Here is a 17,022-nt window from a genome sequence, read left to right as displayed (position 1 = left end):
TCCATTTGTCCTTCCTTTTTTTTTTTTTTTTTGGTGAGGAAGATCAGCCCTGAGCTAACATCTGTTGCCAATCCTCCACTTTTTGCTGAGGAAGATTGTCCCTGAGCTAACATCTGTGCCTGTCTTCCTCTATTTTGTATATGGGATGCTGCAGCAGCATAGCTTGACTAGCAGTGAGTAGGTCCATGCCTGCAACCTGTGAACCCTGGGCTGCGGAAGCGGAATGCACAAACTTAACCGCTAGGCCACTGCACCAGCCCCCTCCTTAATTTCTTTTTTATTTTATTTTATTTTATTTTTTTGCTGAGGAAGATTGGCCCTGGGCTAACATCTGTGTCCATCTTCCTCTACTTTATATGTGGGACACCACCACAGCATGGTTTGATAAGCGGTGTCTAGGTCTGCACCTGGGATCTGAACCCACAAACCCCGGGCCGCCGAAGTGGAGCACGCGCACTTACCCACTAGGCCACCAGGCCGGCCCCTCTCCTTCATTTTTGAAGGACGGTTTTGCCAGGTATAGAATTCTTGGTTGACAGTGTTTTTCTTTCAGGACTCTGAATGTGCTGCCCCGCTGCCTTCCGGCCTCCACAGTTTCTGGTGGGAAACCGGCAGTCCTTACCGAGCATCCTTGTACGTGAAGAGTCGCTTCTCTTGTGCTGCTTTCCAGGTTCTCTCCCTGTCTCTGGGTTTCAACAGGGTGCACGTAGTGTCCTAGTGTGGACCTCTCCGAGTTTACGCCACTTGGGCGTATAGATTCATGTCTTTCCTCACGTTGCAGACGTCCTGATCTTACTTCTCCAAATATTCTTTTTGCTCTCTTCTCCTTTTGTCTCATAATTTTTCACTGAAAACTGGTCGTTTAGAATATTACAATGCAGAAGTCAGATTCTGTCCCCTGCCAGGGTTTGTTGTTGCTGCTTGCTGACTGTAGTGGTTTACTGAGTGACTTTCTAAACTATTCCGTATTCTTTGTCATGTGTGGTCACTCCAGTGTCTGTTCCATTAGCTCAGTGGTCAGCTAGTGATTTGACAGAGGTTTCCTTAAACCCAAAGAACCAAAGAGGAAACAGATACTCAGTCTTTGCAGACCAGCCCTGTGTTGGGGCACTCCTTCAACACCCGGCCACTTACGACTCTGCATTAGCCTTCACTTCCTGTGTGCACAGAGCCCAAAGGTCAGCCTCAGGTGAGGGCTCAGGGTCTTCTCCAGTCACTTCTTAGCCTGCGTCCAGCCCTGGGCATGTGTGTGGCCTCCTAGGTCCCCCAGTATGTGGGGGCTCTTTCCCAAACCCTGATTCCCCCCATGTCTCCTTCCCAAACCTCTACCTTCCCAGGCTTTCTGACCCGTCTGTTGCTGGTCCCATCTGTTCTCCCTGCCCCAGCGGCTGCAGCTAGTATCCCCCACTTCAATTGCTTTGACAGACACAGCCTGGGAGGCCGCTCCGGCCCCGAGAAAGTTTCCAGGTGGGTAAAGCAAAGGCACACCCCTGAGCTGATCCCTCTGGAGCCACCAGACAGGTCAAAACAACCGTAATTCTTTGGAACAAGGCGCGTTTGCCCCTCTGACACTAGCAGCCACACGGGAAGGCTGGCTGCCACCCCACAGCCACCCAGAGCCAGGAGCAGGGGTGGCAGGCGGGAAGGTAAGACACCGCACGCTCTTACTGGAGCTCAGCAGCTGCTGTCTTCACTGCACCTCCCTGGTTGCTGTAAAACTTTGATCAGGCTCCAGAGTTCCAAAAAAGGTGATTCTGACAGTTTCTCGGAGGAATGAGGTTCTGTAGTTCCACACTCCACACTTTCAGTGACAACCCTGTTCCCTAAACTTTAACCTGGGTCCCTTGACCAGAAGGTGGGGTCCTGGGAGGAAGGCTCCGGACCCCTGGCTCTTTATCTCAGCCTCGGGGGGCTTCCTAACAGGCTCTCCACACCTCCAGGTCCCAAACACTGCTCCCCTTCCCGCCTCCACGGTTGGGGGCCCAGTATCAGCCCCTGGCCCTAGCCTTCCCTGGGAGCCTCACACAGGCCTGTGGCATTCCACACCCTCTCCTGCATCTCTGTGTCCCACTGGGACCTCCCTCCTCAGCTCCAGATTCCTGGCCAGCCCTGCCCTTGAGGGCTGACGGGCTTCCCAAAACCTCACGGCCAAACTCGAGCTTGTGACACACCTGCCGCCGCAGCTTCTCCATCTCCACAGACGCACCGCCACCCACCCCAGCGCTCCAGCCACAACCTGGAGCGTCTCCTCCTTGTCCCCGCTCTTTCTCTCCCTCCTCAGGTCCTGTCCATCCCGTCTCTCCCCCTCCAGGCCCCTGTCTGAGCCCAGCCCACCCTGGATTCACAGAGAGCACCACACCCTCCCTTGGGGACAGGGCACGGGGCTGCCCTGCCTCCCCTCGCTGGTGTCCAGAGCCCACCTCGGGGGCCCCGAGTGAAGATGCCCGTTCCCTTGGGCAGGGAGCCTCTTCTGGCCGGACCGTGTGCAAAGCATTGAGGTGGATGCTGGCCCAGGCACCTCGGCTCCCAGAGGGACAGGGACACAGACCCTTCAGATGCTTCCAGGACACAGAGGACCCAGGCCCTCCTCTGGGGCTTCCCCACCTGGCCTCTCCCTCTGGGAGCCAGGAACCACACCGGTTATGGACCACTTAGAAAGCAGCTACTCAGCTCTCCTTCCCGCCCCTCGAACCCGTGCAGCAGGACTGTGGGCTCGCCGCCCATCTCCACAGGAAGGTCAAGACAGGAGCCTCTGACTAGCAATCCCACTGCAAATCATCACCCCAGGACCACTCATCACACTCGAACCAGGATTCCCGCAGCCCTGGGAACAAGCCCAATGTCCTTCCACAGGGAGAACCCTCGAAGCCTCAACCTGAGCTGCTCCTGAGTCCCAGCGGGGAAAAGGCGTCCAGGACATTCGCAGCGAGAAGCAGAGCAGCTGTGCCCAGCCCCACGGAGCGAATGTTTAAAGGACTAACACAGAGGCATGACCGTTCTCTGGAGAGATGCACAAGCCGCTGCCAAGGGTGACCTCCGTGGAGGAGCGAGCCACAGGCTCAGGCCACGCTTCTCCCCTGACCTATCCGACCTGACCACAGGGACATGCGGTGACTTATTGTCAGCAGTGGGGTGAGACTGTGGACACATCTCTTCTTCGTTATACTCTTTTGCATTTAAAACAGTAGCCGTTTGGAGTTTTCATGGTGAAAGGTAAATACATACGTACATAAATGCAGGCCACACCCAGGGTGAGACCACATGTTTACAAAACGAAGACACGTGGAGGCAGGGCCGCATCCTCCGGCCAGCAGTAATCCCGTTCAACTCTGAAGGTCTGTGGGTCCCAGGGACTTTGGGAGGGGCTGCGGGAACATTGGGCCCCTTGGGCAGCCAGCTGCTCGGGCCCCCACTTTCAGGATGGCTCAGGAAGCACTGCTGGATGCTGAAGCCCAGCGTGGGGGACCGGCTGGGTGAGCCAGGCAGCACACACACAGCTCAGGCACCTACCTGAGTGGAGGCTCTGAGCCCTGACCCTCACGTGCAGGACACTGTGACAGCGTACCTGCCTCCCAGGGTGCCATAAAGGGCAACCTCAGAGGCACCTGTGACAGCCTGACCTCAGGCCCCAGGGTCACCACCAAGTATGCTGCAGCTCCTGCGTGGCCTCTGCATCTAAACTGGTTCTCAGCACACGGACTCAACTTCCCCACACCCAACATGTTCCTGCAGCGGGATGAGGGCTGCGGCCCATCCAGACAGGGGGGACGCTGAGCAGGGCTCTGCTCCCGGACCCCGTGGGACCAGGCCAGGGGATTCCATGCGTTCCAAGTGGGGGCCACCGGGACTCACCTGGATGAGGCCTGCGGCCGGGTTCCGCCTCTTCTCAAAGTGCTTCTGCCGATGCTGCTCTTGAACCTTCAGGGCAAAGCCAGACCCCAAGATGCCCTGCAAGCCATCGGGGTCAGATGGCACACCAGACCATAGCCCCCAGTTCATCAGGGTTAGACCCCGTCCCGGGGACCACGGCCCCCAATTCATCAGTGTCAGACCATGGCCCGGAGACCACGGCCCCCAGTTCATCAGGGTCACCATGGCCCGGAGACCATGACCCCCAGTTTATCAGGGTCAGACCATGGCCCGGAGACCACGGCCCCCACCCTCCCTCCCCTGCACCCCCCACGGGGCCTCCTGGGCTCCACTTTCCCACGGCTTCAGTCCCTGATCACAGGTGACCAGGCTGCAGGAAACACTGGTGTTTGGGGTAAAGGAAAGGGCGGGCCTGCAGAAGCGGCAGTGCCCACACTGAACACGTCTGGACCCAAAGATCAATCCTCCCCCTGATCTGTCCACACTGCAGTGACTGTGGGGCCACGATGAAGAGACCGCCTGGGAGAGCACCTCTGCCACTGCCCCTGCCCTGCTAATAGAGCCCTCGCCCCTTCTGCAGGAGATGGGCTCTTGGGTCCCTGGGAGACCTGACTAGGGAGCCGTGTCACCATGCAGCATTGCTCCTGGTTACGAGGACCCTACTGGCCAATCCCATTGGACGGGGGGAGCCGACAGTCACCCACAGATGCGGGGTCAGAGGCCACAGCTCGGGGACGCTCAGCATGCTCCAACGGAGTCTTACGGAAGCAACCAGCTCCGGGCCAGGGCAGCCCCCGCCCCGGCCCCCCGGGAAAGGTGCTTCTTCGCACTCAAGCTGCTGAGACCCTGCTGGGAGCCCTACTCCTGTTCCACATTCCCTTGAGTAGATGGGTGCCCAGGGCAGCCTGTGGTCACCTGGGGGGCCCAGGACCCTGACCCCACCGACGGCAGGAAGGGGCAGCACGACTTACTGCAGGAAGAGCAAAGAAAGAGACACCGATGAGGGTGAAGGTTGCGGCCAGGAGCCTCCCGTTCCAGGTCTGGGGGTACTTGTCCCCGTAGCCAATGGTGGTCAGGGTGATCTGTGGGGAGCGAGCCCCGGTCACTCGGCCAGGCCTGGATGCTCCCCATCAGCCCTCCGAGGGCTTACACCAAGGGCTCGGGGGCACCCCACAAGGCAGGCTGGACAGACACGGAGGCCACTCCCTTCCATGCCACCCATGTGGGGCCCAGTGAGGCCTGGGGCAGCAACAGCCATGCTATTCCCTGCAACAACCACATCAAAACTCCCCAAAATCTCTCCTCCTCCCCCTACACATGGGGTGGGGTCGTTCAAAGGGTCTGCTCCCGTTTCACACCCGGGAAAGCCAGGAAAACCGAGGAGGCCAGCAGAGCAGCTTCACCCAGGACGGAGGGCACCGGCCGGCTCTGGGTCTGAGCCCGAGGCTGGCGCGGGCAGCTAGGAAGTTCGGCAAGAGCCCGGGGCCGGAGAGGGGACAGTGCAGAGAGGGAACGACTGGGGGCAGGGACAAGGCCCAGAGAAACGGGGCCAGGGCCATGTGGGGCCTTCAGAGGGTGACATGTAAGCTGAGGCCAGAAGAGGGGGAGGGGTCGGGAGGTCAGGGGAGGAGGTGACAGGAGGGGAGAGACGGGGAGGTAAGTAAGGGACCCTCCAGAGGTGTGGCCATGAGGGCGGGCTGCTCCTCCCGCGACAGAGGCTGAGGCTGGAGCAGGCAAGCAGAGCAGTGCCCAAATGGAGGGGCACTCAGGTGAAGAAGAGGGCGGCCAACGGGGAGGTGTCTGCAGGCAGCTCCTGCAAGCCTTGCCCAAAGGGCCTGGGCCCCGTGCTGGGGCACAGGGCATCTCTCATCACCCACCCTCTGTGACCCTGGGAGGGTACACCCTCCCAGAGTCTATACCCCAGACTCTGGGAATTGTGCATGGAGCCCACCTAAAGCCCACTGTGTAGTCTGAGGAAAAGTCTGAAGAAGTTAGAATGTTCTGGAAAGGTGCCAGTAAGCTGGCACAGGAAGCTTGGGAAAGGGCAGCCAGGAGCTGGGCGAGGGCAGGAAGAACACCCACTCCTCAGCGTTAAACCTCCCGGTCGACACTTCACCACACGCAGGATCCTCTATTCCACTGTTTCCAACACAAACTAAACACATTTCAAGAAACGAAACACTTAAGACTGCCGCTCCCTCCACTTCGAGAAGGAGCAGCAGGGAGGCCCGAGGGCAGTGAACGGAAGACGCCCAGCCAGGGGCAGGAAGAGGCCGAAGGTTTGCCCGGGGTCAGAGCCTCGGCAGGAGGGGCGGGCACGTGGTCTGTGCAGGCTGAGGGCAGGGAGACTGTCCCCACAGCCGAGCCCCTCTGCAGGGAGGAGTCAGGGAAAGTCCACAGAGAGATGGACGGAAAGACCCCTCCCACTCTCTCACCGGCCCCACCCGGCCCTGCTCTGTGAGGATCCAGAGCTCAGCAGAGAGCAGGACTTCTGTAACTCCGCGTCCTCCAACAGATAGAGGAAGTTGTGTCTGCGAAACAAAGGGATCTTGAAAAGGAAATTAAAATCAAAGACGGAGAAATAAAGTTGAGGAGTCTCTAGGCAGTTTGTCAAAAAGATGAGAAAATTGAGAAAAACAAGAGGACGAATCCCAGGTCCATCCGGTCTAACCAGAGGACTTGAGCCCCTGGGGGGAGGAGAGAGGGATGATCGAAGAAACAACCGTCTTTAATTCCGGAACCGAAAGACCTGCAACTCCAGACCCACAGCCTCACAGAGCACCGGTCCCGACCAGAGACCCGCTCACTGAGGCCACGCTCCAGGAGTGCACGAGGGGCCCGAGCGTCAGGGGGAACCCGCCACACACGGACAGCGCCACCCTCAGGGCCCCCGCAGCCAGGGGGCACGGAACTGGGACATTTTCAAACAAGCAGGTCTCAAAAAACGTCTCCCCTAGAAAGCCATCAATCGTGCTCCTCCAAAATGAGGGCAGATTCAAGAGAGGGGAAGCTGGGGGGCAGGCATTCGAGGGGCCGGCACTCGGGGGCCTGGTATGAGAGCAAGGTGCGTGGGGGGACACCCCGACGCTGGTGAGGGCCCCCGGAGGACACTTCCGTGCAGGCCTGCAGAGCAGAAGGAACGGGGCTCCGGCAGGATGTTTTCCAAGAAGGACGCGGATGGGGGAGGGGAGAGCGTGCTCACTGGGAGGAGGGGCTGAATCTCATTCTATCGCAGTACAAAGTAAATAAATAGTGTCTAAAGTTCAAACTGGGAAATACCGGTGTAAGCGTCTTATTTGGGAACACGGAGGTAAACCTCAAGGAAAAGCCACAGGGGCTACAGAGTCTGCTCCGGAGGGTGGGAGGGGGCACAGCGGTGTTTTCACCATGACATCTAGGTACTATCCACATGTTTAAATATATGCAAGTATTACTTTGATAAAACACCTGAATAAAAATTTTAATTCAATTCTTAAAGATGCTTTCATGTTGCCCATGAAAGGCCTGGGGTGGGCAGGCCGCGGCCGGTCAGAGCCTGGACCTCAGGGAAGGCACCATAGGCTCCAGTGCACTGCACTCTGTGCCCCCAGCCTCAATCCCCCACTCCCACCACACGCCAAGCTCCTGAGCTCCCTGCTTCCTGCGTGGTTGGATCGAAGGACACGGATTCCAACCTCCTCGCAATTAATAAAGTAATTACAAATAAATTGGATTTTGGCTCAAATGCCAGGTAAAAGCTATGCACGCCTTTTCCCAGCAACTGGACGTGCAGTATCTGCCCAAGGCCACATGGCCAGCGTTGGCAGATCCGGGTCTGGGGTCCCAGGAAATAATGGACTCTGCCCTCCCAGACCCACAGGACCCTCCACGCAACCCCAGGCCAAGTGCCCACCGGGCTGAGTGTCTAGCACCCCAAGAAAGAGCCCCGCAAAGGAGGGGCACTCCAGCCCCCAGCCCAGGGCGTCCGGGGAAACAGGCGAGGAGGAGCCAGGCGGAGCTCTCTTCAGAGCAGAGGGGTCCGTCAGAGGGTGGCCCAGGAAGGCCTTTCTCAGAAGAGGCCACCTGCACTGGGTGACAGGAGAGGCGCCCTCGAGGGGCCCCGGGGGCAAGTGGCCATGAGCACGGGCAGTGGGTGGCAGGCTCCAGACCTACCTGGGCAGGGGCAGCCAGGAAGGTAAGCCTGGGGCAGGGGGTCCAGTTCCCCTTTTTCAGACTCTCCTGTCCCTCAGTGTGACGGGCAGGACTGCCCCCTCCTCCCCTCCAGCACCAAGGTCACATACATGTGGTCAACAGGAAGGAAGGAAGATGGCCAGGCACAGGCTCCCTGGGGGCCCGGCTTCTCTGTACTAGAACATGGGCCAGCGCATCGCCCCCCCCACCACCCAGCCAGGACTGCCACCTCCACATGGCATCATGGTCACGAGTGGCCAGCAGATGGCCCCAGAGAGACATGTCTGGCCAGCTCGGCCAGAAAGAGCTGTTGAGTCTTCTGTCCAGGCCCCGAGGGTCAGGGGCCACACCGGGGGTGGGGGGCCAGACAGTGAGCACAAGAAGGGCCCCCAAGGAAGGCCGAAGCAGGCAAGCACATCCTCGGTGAAGGACAGTGACCCCAGTGGCTGGGGACTCACCAGGCCCCACCACAGTGCGTCGGCATAGGTGTCGAAGTGGTCGTTCTCGCCCTTCTCCGCCAAGTACACCAGGAACGAGGCCAGGATGAGGCAGAGGAAGCCGATGTACCAGGCGGTGACCAGCTCCTGAAAGGGAGGCCGAGTCACGGCCGCCTGGCCACCACCCAGCCCATCCGCCCCAGGAGCACCGAGGGCCCTGCCCAAGGAGGTGAGCTAAGGCTGCGGGTCCAGGGCTTTAGGGGCGGACGCCCCTCCTGAGTGCCCAGAGCCCCCAGCAGCCCAGGCCAGAAGCTGTCCAGCCATGCAGCCCGAGCTCGGGACACGTAGCAGGCGGCGGGGGATGGCTGATTTTCCAGCCTGGCCCTGGGTGGTCCCTGCACCTGTTCACCTCACACCTGGGAGGACAGTGGCTGAGGACAGCCAGCACGTCTTATCTGCTCAGGTTTGGGAGTGTCCCCGGGCAGCCATCGGGTAGGGACTTGAGTCCCTACCTCAGTCAACTTCCCTGAGGCTGGAGGAGACTCCCCGACTGGATGCCCTCCTCAGGGGGCCAGCACCTCAGCACCTTGGGGAACCGACACCCCGCCCCCGTCCTGTCGACCAAGCCCCCGCCTCAGGGCTCCGACAGGAAGGACAGTGGGGAAGAGGCTGTTTGGGCCAATAAGCCCACCCACGAGCAGGGCAGCCTCACAGCACAGCCTGGTAGGGCAGGGTCTGGGCCTCGTGGGAGGTCCCTGCAACATGGGGAGGGGCTCAGGATGGGAGGCAGGGCTGCAGCCTCCCCATGGGTCCCACAGCCAGCGGCCACCACAAGCCGCAGCCCAAACAGGCAGGTGAACAGGAGTATGGATCCGAGCACACCCACTCAACCACGGAGTGAGCAGGCTTCGGGGCAGGGAGCGACAGGGACCAGGCCTTGCAGAAAAGCTGTTCTGGAGAGAGAGGAAGACATCGCGTCGTGGAAGGATGCCCAGAAGAAAGGAGGAGCTGGTTCTATCTGACCAGACCTCCTGGGCTGCACCCAGCCAGGCCATCGCCCCTCGCGCCCACCTGGCAGCCGGCTCACCTTGCTGTGGGCGTAGACCACGGAGCCCAGGAGCTTCCAGGTGCCGCCGCGCCGGTCCATGCGGATCATCCTCAGGATCTGCAGGAACCGCAGGCTCCGGAGCGCAGACGTGGCGAAGACGTTGCCCTGGGAGCCGGCAGCCAGCACGGCGATGGAGGCAATGAGCACCATGATGTCTGTGGAGACAGCGGAGCTCGAGGGGGGCCGGTCCCTCTGCGCCCCAGTCTCTGCTGCATGGGGGTGGGGGTTCCCTGACCCAGGGTCCATGAGGATGGACAGACGGATGGGTATTGCATGGGGAGCACCCAGCGTGGGGACAGTTACTATTGTCCACCCAGCCCTGCTTGGGGCACAGGCTGCCCCTCCTGTGATGTAGGCCACTTTCACCATGGGCTCTGACGCCCAGCGGACGGGTGAAAAGAAGCTTCCCAAAGAGCAGGTCCTGGGGTCTCATCTGGCGTACGGGCCAACAGGGACGCCCAGCTCTTCCCACGGCCTGCATCCAACCCCTCCCCACACCGAGCCTCACCGATCACACAGAAGGGCTTCCGGGCAAACTTGAGCCGCCCCCTCCAGCCTCGGTACCGGCAGCAGCAGCCTGCAGCCCAGATCCGCACAAAGTACTCCACGCCAAACACCACGATGGTCACGATTTCCTACAGGGGAGGCTGCAGCTGAGCCAGCGCCGGCCAGGGGCAGGAGCGGGGGCCAGCCTGGCCAAGCTGGTGTCGGTGTGGGGGGTCCTGTCCTGTCCTGTGAGAGCTGGAGGTGGTGTGGAGGTCCTGTCCAGTCCTGTGTGAGCTAGAGGTGGTGTGAGGGGTCCTGTCCAGTCCTGCGTGAGCTGGAGGTGGTGTCGGGGGCCTGTCCTGTCCTGTCCTGTGTGAGCTGGTGTGGGCGGTCCTGTCCTGTCCCGTGTGAGCTGGTGTGGGGCGTCCTGCCCTGTCCTGTGTGAGCTCGAGGTGGTGTGGAGGTCCTGTCCAGTCCTGTGTGAGCTAGAGGTGGTGTGAGGGGTCCTGTCCAGTCCTGTGTGAGCTGGAGGTGCTGTGGGGGTCCCGTCCTGTCCTGTGTGAGCTGGTGTGGGGGTCCCATCCCATCCTGTGTGAGCTGGGGGGGGGGTCCTGTCCAGTCCTGTGTGAGCTAGAGGTGCTGTGGGGGGTACTGTCCTGTCCTGTGTGAGCTGGAGGTGCTCTGGGGGTCCCGTCCTGTCCTGTGTGAGCTGGAGGTGGTGTGGGGGGGTCCTGTCCTGTCCTGCATGAGCTGGTGTGGGTGTCCTGTCCTGTCCTGTGTGAGTTGGTGTGGGGGACCCTGTCCTGTCCTGTGTGAGCTGGTGCGGGGGGTCCTGTCCAGTCCTGCGTCAGCTGGTGTTGGTGTCGGGGGTCCTGTCCTGTCCTGTGTAAGCTGGTGCGGGGGGTCCTGTCCAGTCCTGCATGAGCTGGAGGTGGTGTGGGGGGTCCTGTCTTGTCCTGTGTGAGCTGGTGTGGGGGGTCCTGCCCTGTCCTGTGTGAGCTGGTGCGGGGGGTCCTGTCCTGTCCTGTGTGAGCTGGTGCGGGGGATCCTGTCCTGTCCTGTATGAGCTGGTGCGGGGGGTCCTGTCCTGTCCTGTGTGAGCTGGTGCGGGGGGTCCTGTCCTGTCCTGTGTGAGCTGGTGCGGGGGGTCCTGTCCTGTCCTGTGTGAGCTGGTGCGGGGGGTCCTGTCCTGTCCTGTGTGAGCTGGTGCGGGGGGTCCTGTCCTGTCCTGTGAGAGCTGGAGGTGGTGTGAGGTGTCCTGTCCTGTGTGAGCTGGTTTTGGTGTGGGGAACATGGAAGGCAGAGCTGAGGGAGGGTCCCAGGTGACTGCAAAGGAGGTGTGGCACCCCTGGCCTGGTGTAGCTCCAGTACAGAGGGCAGGGGCTCCCCGAGGGGCATTCTGGATTCAGCCAGGGGCCGCCCCTCCGTCACCAATAGCAACACAGAAATTACACTGTGGTTGCCATGGCGCCCGCCTCTGTCATCACAGGGTTGCTGAACTTCACAACCCTCGCTTGGCGCCCACGTCTGCCAGGGACACCCCACACCTCCTCTCGGCTCTGGAGAGAATGGGCGGTGGGAACGGGCGTGGGGCATGGGGTGGGGCCGCCAGGCACTGAGACGACACAGGAAGGGGCCGGTCCGGGCGAGGTGTTAGTGGGAGGGGCAGGTGGGGGCTGAGGACGCTGCAACGTCACCAGTGCCGGGAGGGGAGGCTAGAAAGACGAGCAGGGCCAGTGGGTGCGAGGCAGACGGGGGTCCCCGTGGGGGGTGGCCAGGTTCGCAGTGGGCAGGGTCTGGGATGGGGGACAGACAGCCGTCCACCACCTCCACCTCCTCCCCAGCCCGCCTGTGTGCAGGGCTCACCAGGATGTATAGAGCGCCCTCCGAGCTCTTCTCGTACTCTTTGATGGTGGAGAACACTGACAGCACAAGGCAGGAGAAGACCAGCAGGAACCTGGAGGACGAGGGAGAGGATGGAGGGGGACCAAAGCCAGGGCCCAGGGCTGCGTCTGCAGAGCAGAGCCCCACGGCCTCCACCAGGGCAGAGGGGAGGGGGGACGCGACAGCAGCCACCCCCCAGGGCTCCACGTGATGCCTGGGGCCGCCCGATGCTCTCCAGGACGCCCACTAGACAGGCTCGTGCTTTGGGGAAGTACCCAGGACTCGGAGAGTAAAGAGGGAAGGGAGCCTGCCTCCTGGACGCTTCGAGAACAAGAAAGGAGCAGACTCCAGGCGCCCGCCCCACGGAGGGCGTCCGAGGAACATTCTCTCCTTCTAGGCTCAGAGGCAGGAAGCCTTCCCGTCTCCCGATCAACACCAGCCTTCACAAACACCCGCCCCAGCGCCCTCGCCCACTGGCCCTGCGTCTGTTGGCTGTGCTGTGCGGCCCCAAGGGCCCTGTCAGTGCCCAACCAGCGGTAACCAGGAGCCGCCGTGCAGCCAGCGTGGAGGCCAAGGCCCCATCCGACCCTCTGGCCAGAGTGTCTGTGGGTGTGGGGTATCCGGGAATAGAGCCCCTGGTGGCTGAGGATGGGGTCCAGGGCTCCTGAGAAGCAGAAAGCACATGGTGTGAGGAAGCTGGACGGGGCCCACACCACACCCCTCCCGTGTGTCATCAGCACCCTGGACACCACACCCCTCCCGTGTCATCAGCACCCTGGACACCGCGTCACTCCAGCTCCACCGGCCTCCCAGGGGGGCGCTGAGACATGTCGAGGCCAATGCTGCGTGGTCCACCCTGTGCCCGGGCCGCCTGTCCTGCCAGCACACAAGCCCAGGCTGCATCGAGGTCGCTCAGCACCAAGAACTCCGAGCCTCAGCCGGATCCCAGGCACCGCCAGCGGCCCTGCCCCGTGCACCCCAAGAGGCCTGGCAAAGGCACCCAGAGACCCCGAGCCCCCCAGGAGCGTGGCCTGTGAAGACGTCCCCAGGGCGCTCCCAGCCCCAGGCAGAGGCACCGACAGCGGACACGAAGGCGCGGCAGTGCCCGCTGGCACAGACAAACGCCCGCGGAGAAACGGTCACATTTCAAAACCACAATTAATTTCCTTTGCTCATTAGGCAATTTATTCAATTAACTGAGCCCTGGGAAAAGATGCCCAGATATCGCATGTGCCTTATATTCGTCCTCTGTCCGTCTGGTAGTATTGCTCCTGACTCAGTGGAGAAGGAGCGCCCGTGCACAGAGTGGGTCTGCCAGGACGGAGTTCGGGGAGAATCTAGGGTTGCGGGGCAGAACCCCGGAGGCTTGGGCGGTGGGAGAGACTGGAACCATTGCCCATCACAGAAGCGGCACCCAGAGGAGACACGAAATCCCAGAGGAGACACGAAATCCAGTGGGTTTCCCTGAGGAGGTGTCCACGAGGACGGGTCCTGCAGGGTGAAGAGTAGTTGGCAGGGACAAGACGGGAACAGGCAGCGCAAGGGGGCGGTCCAGAGGGGGAAAGGACGGCACGTCCTGGGACCAGCAGAGGGCGGAGAATGGGTCTTCCCCGTGTGGGGGAGACTCTGAGTCTGAGGCTGCACCCACGGAGCTCAGCTCCTCACGCTGCATAAAGACACTCCTCCAAAGTAAAGAAGAGAAGGCCCAGGTCCCAAGGTGGCCACTTCTAGCCCTGCTTCCCTAGGGCAGCTCTAACTCGGCATCTCGGAACCTTCCGGAACGGCCCGGCCATGCTGTACGGATGTGCAGCCATTCCTAGCAGGCAGTGACCCGACGTCCATCCACGCCTGCAGCTCAGAAGCAGACAAATCCGCAGCCCGCCCTGGGAACACGCCCAGTGGGCAAAGGGGAGCAGACTCCTCAGAGAAGCCCACCCTCCCCGGGGCCACTCCAAGCTTAGTTTTTGAAGTTTTGGCAACAGACAACCACAGACGGCACCAGGGGGTGGGGGGCGCAGGGAAGGCAGCAGGCCGGACACTCGGGGAAGAGGCGCGGCATGCCCATGCGGGTGAGGAGGAGGAAGGAGAGACGGGGCAGCCTCATGCAGAGCAAAGACAGACGGACCCCCAAGGAGAGAGGGCACCCACACGTCAGCCACGCCGCCAGGCCCAGAGAGGGGACCCGACAGAGCAAGAGAGAAACACCGCCACACTAGTTATTCCCTCCACGCCTCAGCCGCTCTCCCAGCCCCTGAACAACAGAGAAAATACATTTATTTCCAGGCCTCCTGTCTGCAGGTGCCTCCGTGACCAGAGACCAGCCCTGCCCGGCACGCAGCAGCATCCCAGCCCCCAAGACATCCGACAAGCATGCCCATCTCAGAGACGGGGAAACTGAGGCTCCGCGAGGCTGGTAGGGGGCTCTGCTCCTGGCCTCACGGTCCCCGGGCACAGCATCCTCGGGGACAGGGGACACTTCACTGAGGTCCAGTCCCAGGGAGCCGGGGGAGGGGGCTAGCTCAGACTCGAGGCGCCACCCTCCCACAGGACGATGGGGGGGACAATGACCAGCAGCCCTGCATCCCATCGCAGGGTCACTGGCTGCAGTCACGCCAGGCCCTGGGCAGACCCGGAGCTTCCTTCAGACGTGCGGGGATGTTGAGTGTGGCAGGTACCCCTGCCTTCTCTCTTGCAGGCCCTCCTGCCCTGGAGACCCCCGGCATCCTGGGTTCCGGCTCCTGACAGACTCTCGGGTGCTGGCAGCTGTGAATCAGAAGGAACCTCTCTTCTCCTCTTCTCCCCCTTGGGAGAGGTGCTGGGGAGATGCACGTGGGGAACATGGGCTGGGTCTGCTTCCTCCCAAGAGGGGACATGTGAGCAGCTCCACCGGCCCCACAGGCTGGGAACCCCATCCCTTAGCTGCAAGGCTCAGTTAAACTCCCAGCACCACCCGGGCCACAGCCACATATCTCCAACCAAGGCCCCGGGACCCTGGGGAGCCATTCTCACACCCTCCAGCCTGGGAACCATCCAGGCTGCAAGGAAAGAAAGAAGGGAGGCGGAAGGCACCTCCGCTGGCAGGACGGGGTGGTTTTCCTGCAGCCTGGGGCTAATTATGACAATGAATTCAGTGTCGCAAGCTTCCCTGGCTGCGGTTGCCAAGGAGATAAGAAGTACCTCCAGCAGCTGGTCCCCAGCCCCAGATTCCAGGGCCAGGATGGACTGGGGTTGGGGGCGAGGGACCTCAGCCAGCGCTCACCTGAGCGAGGGCAGACAGGCCACCTGGAGAGCAAGCATCGGCGGAACAACCCACGTCCCCAGTACGCACCCAGGCCCTGAGCCTGCCAGAGCACCCCAACTCACAGGTGGCCTCGAGGGGGGTTGACTCCTGCACTCCGGGACCCAGAACAAATGGACTGTCTTCAGCCAGCAGCACGAGAGACCTCAGCCAGAAGTCAGGAGGGACCTCTGAGCCGCAGCCTGAGCTCAGAGCAGAGGCGGGACCCCTCTTTTGAAACAGGCAGCGGCACAGGAGAGTCCTGAGTGCTGGGATTCTGATGTACAGAGAGACAGGGCAGGGAGGGGGCCGAGGACAGGTGGGAAGTGACGGGAGGGACCGAGGGTGGTAGAGGCATGGGCATTAGCTAGAGGAGCCCCCAGTCGAGGCCTGACAACACGCTTTGTGGTGGTCACCCCGCAGCCACGCCCGCAGGTCCTGGGTTGCACGTGTGTGCATGGGGGTGTGCATCTGCCTGCTCCTGCACTCTCGGGAGGGGGGTCCCCTGCCTCCAAGGAGAGACCCCTCTGCTTCCGTCTCTCCCCTCCCACCCCCTCCCCCCATCTGAGTGCAGGAAATATTTCTTTTCTGGAAAAACATTACAAAGACACTGCCACCTGGTTCCTAATTCCCCTTGGCTGATGGGGGTCCACAGGAGGGTTCCGTGGCGCACGCGGGGACAGAGCCCCCACAGTCAATCCCGCAGCCCAGACTCCCTCACTCCCTCCAAAGCCTGACTCAGGAGATGCCTGGGGTTATTAATCTCTCTTGCATATTTAATGAAATAAACATTTAACAAGCAAATGGCAGCAGTTGGGGGAAGGGAAGTCGTGTCTTCAGCACCCCACGCGCTCAGCCCCAGCGCCTGTGGCTCCTCTCAGGCAGCGGGGGAGAGGCGGGTGGGGAGGGGTTCCCCCGGGTGCGGAGGGGTCCCCCACACCGAGCCTCTCCCCTCCATGGCCCCAGGGGCTAGAATTCACAGTCTCCACGGCCAGGCACAGGACGAAGCTCAAGGCAGGAAGATGCTCTCGCCCACTTTACAGATGAGAAGACGAAGGCTCTGAAGCAGCTCACCCTGGCCATGTGGGTGCAGCCTGAGCACCCCTTCCATGGGAGGGGCCCTGGGTGCCCCCTGCAGAAACCTCCTCTCCCCAGAGGAACAGCCACTCCAATCAGGCTGGGTCTCCCTGGGGGCCGGGGGAGCAGGGGAGCCCAGCAGGGCCCAGCGGTGAGCGAGCGGCCAGCGTGAGGCCAAAGCAGGTCCCCTCTGGCCCAGACCTGCGGCCAGGCTGCCCGGGGAACCTGCCACCCGCCTCGTCCATCAGGACTGCGGCTGGCGCTGCAGCCTGGAATCTAATTTCTCCGCTAATGAACTGCCCAGCCTCCAGGACCCACTGCCACTTCCAGTCTCCTGGTATGACAGAGAGGCCAGGCAGCTGAAGGCTGCTCCAGGCGCAAACCAGACGTGAGAAGTCACTGCGAGGTCCCGCCGGGGTGGAGGGAGCAGGAGGAGGCTGCCCTCCCGAGACGGCTGCACACAGAGATCCCCCTCGGAAGCCGGGCTTCACTCTCAGTGCGGCCACGCCCCGCCCCCTCATCAGCCGGCACCCCATCCGGGCCTGCTCGTCAGAGAATGACAGGTTCTCGGCAGCACCCATCTGAGCCCAAGGCTGTGGGGTGGGAGCACTTGGGACGTGCCACACACAGCAAGCGCTCAATAAGTGCCTTGGACCCGACAGGCCAGCTCAGGGAGCCCCAGACCCTCAGAGGGACACGCTCCTGGCTTGGTA

The 17,022-nt window shown here is 61.7% G+C and overlaps 1 protein-coding gene across 8 annotated transcripts in view; it reads right to left on the bottom strand.

The window, feature by feature from the left end:
• KCNQ2 (potassium voltage-gated channel subfamily Q member 2) overlaps nt 1–17,022 on the bottom strand; it is a 61,344-nt gene that overhangs the window by 30,951 nt on the left and 13,371 nt on the right. For 6 of the 8 annotated variants that reach the window (XR_009222867.1, XM_058562306.1, XM_058562300.1 and 3 more), the window contains exons 2-7: nt 11,938–12,028; nt 10,094–10,220; nt 9,565–9,740; nt 8,499–8,624; nt 4,842–4,952; nt 3,853–3,948 (exon numbers count right to left, since the gene is read on the bottom strand). Coding sequence is in view for 7 of the 8 variants with exons in the window: in XM_058562306.1 (XP_058418289.1) it covers nt 3,853–3,948; nt 4,842–4,952; nt 8,499–8,624; nt 9,565–9,740; nt 10,094–10,220; nt 11,938–12,028 (727 nt within the window). In the remaining variant the exon portion in view is untranslated. The remainder of the gene's footprint in view (nt 1–3,852; nt 3,949–4,841; nt 4,953–8,498; nt 8,625–9,564; nt 9,741–10,093; nt 10,221–11,937; nt 12,029–17,022) is intronic. The other 2 variants (XM_058562304.1, XM_058562305.1) reach the window with 2 other exon arrangements.

Source organism: Diceros bicornis, chromosome 19, assembly GCF_020826845.1.
Source record: "Diceros bicornis minor isolate mBicDic1 chromosome 19, mDicBic1.mat.cur, whole genome shotgun sequence".
Lineage (NCBI taxonomy): Eukaryota > Metazoa > Chordata > Mammalia > Perissodactyla > Rhinocerotidae > Diceros > Diceros bicornis.
This window is presented reverse-complemented; position numbering and strand designations above follow the sequence as displayed.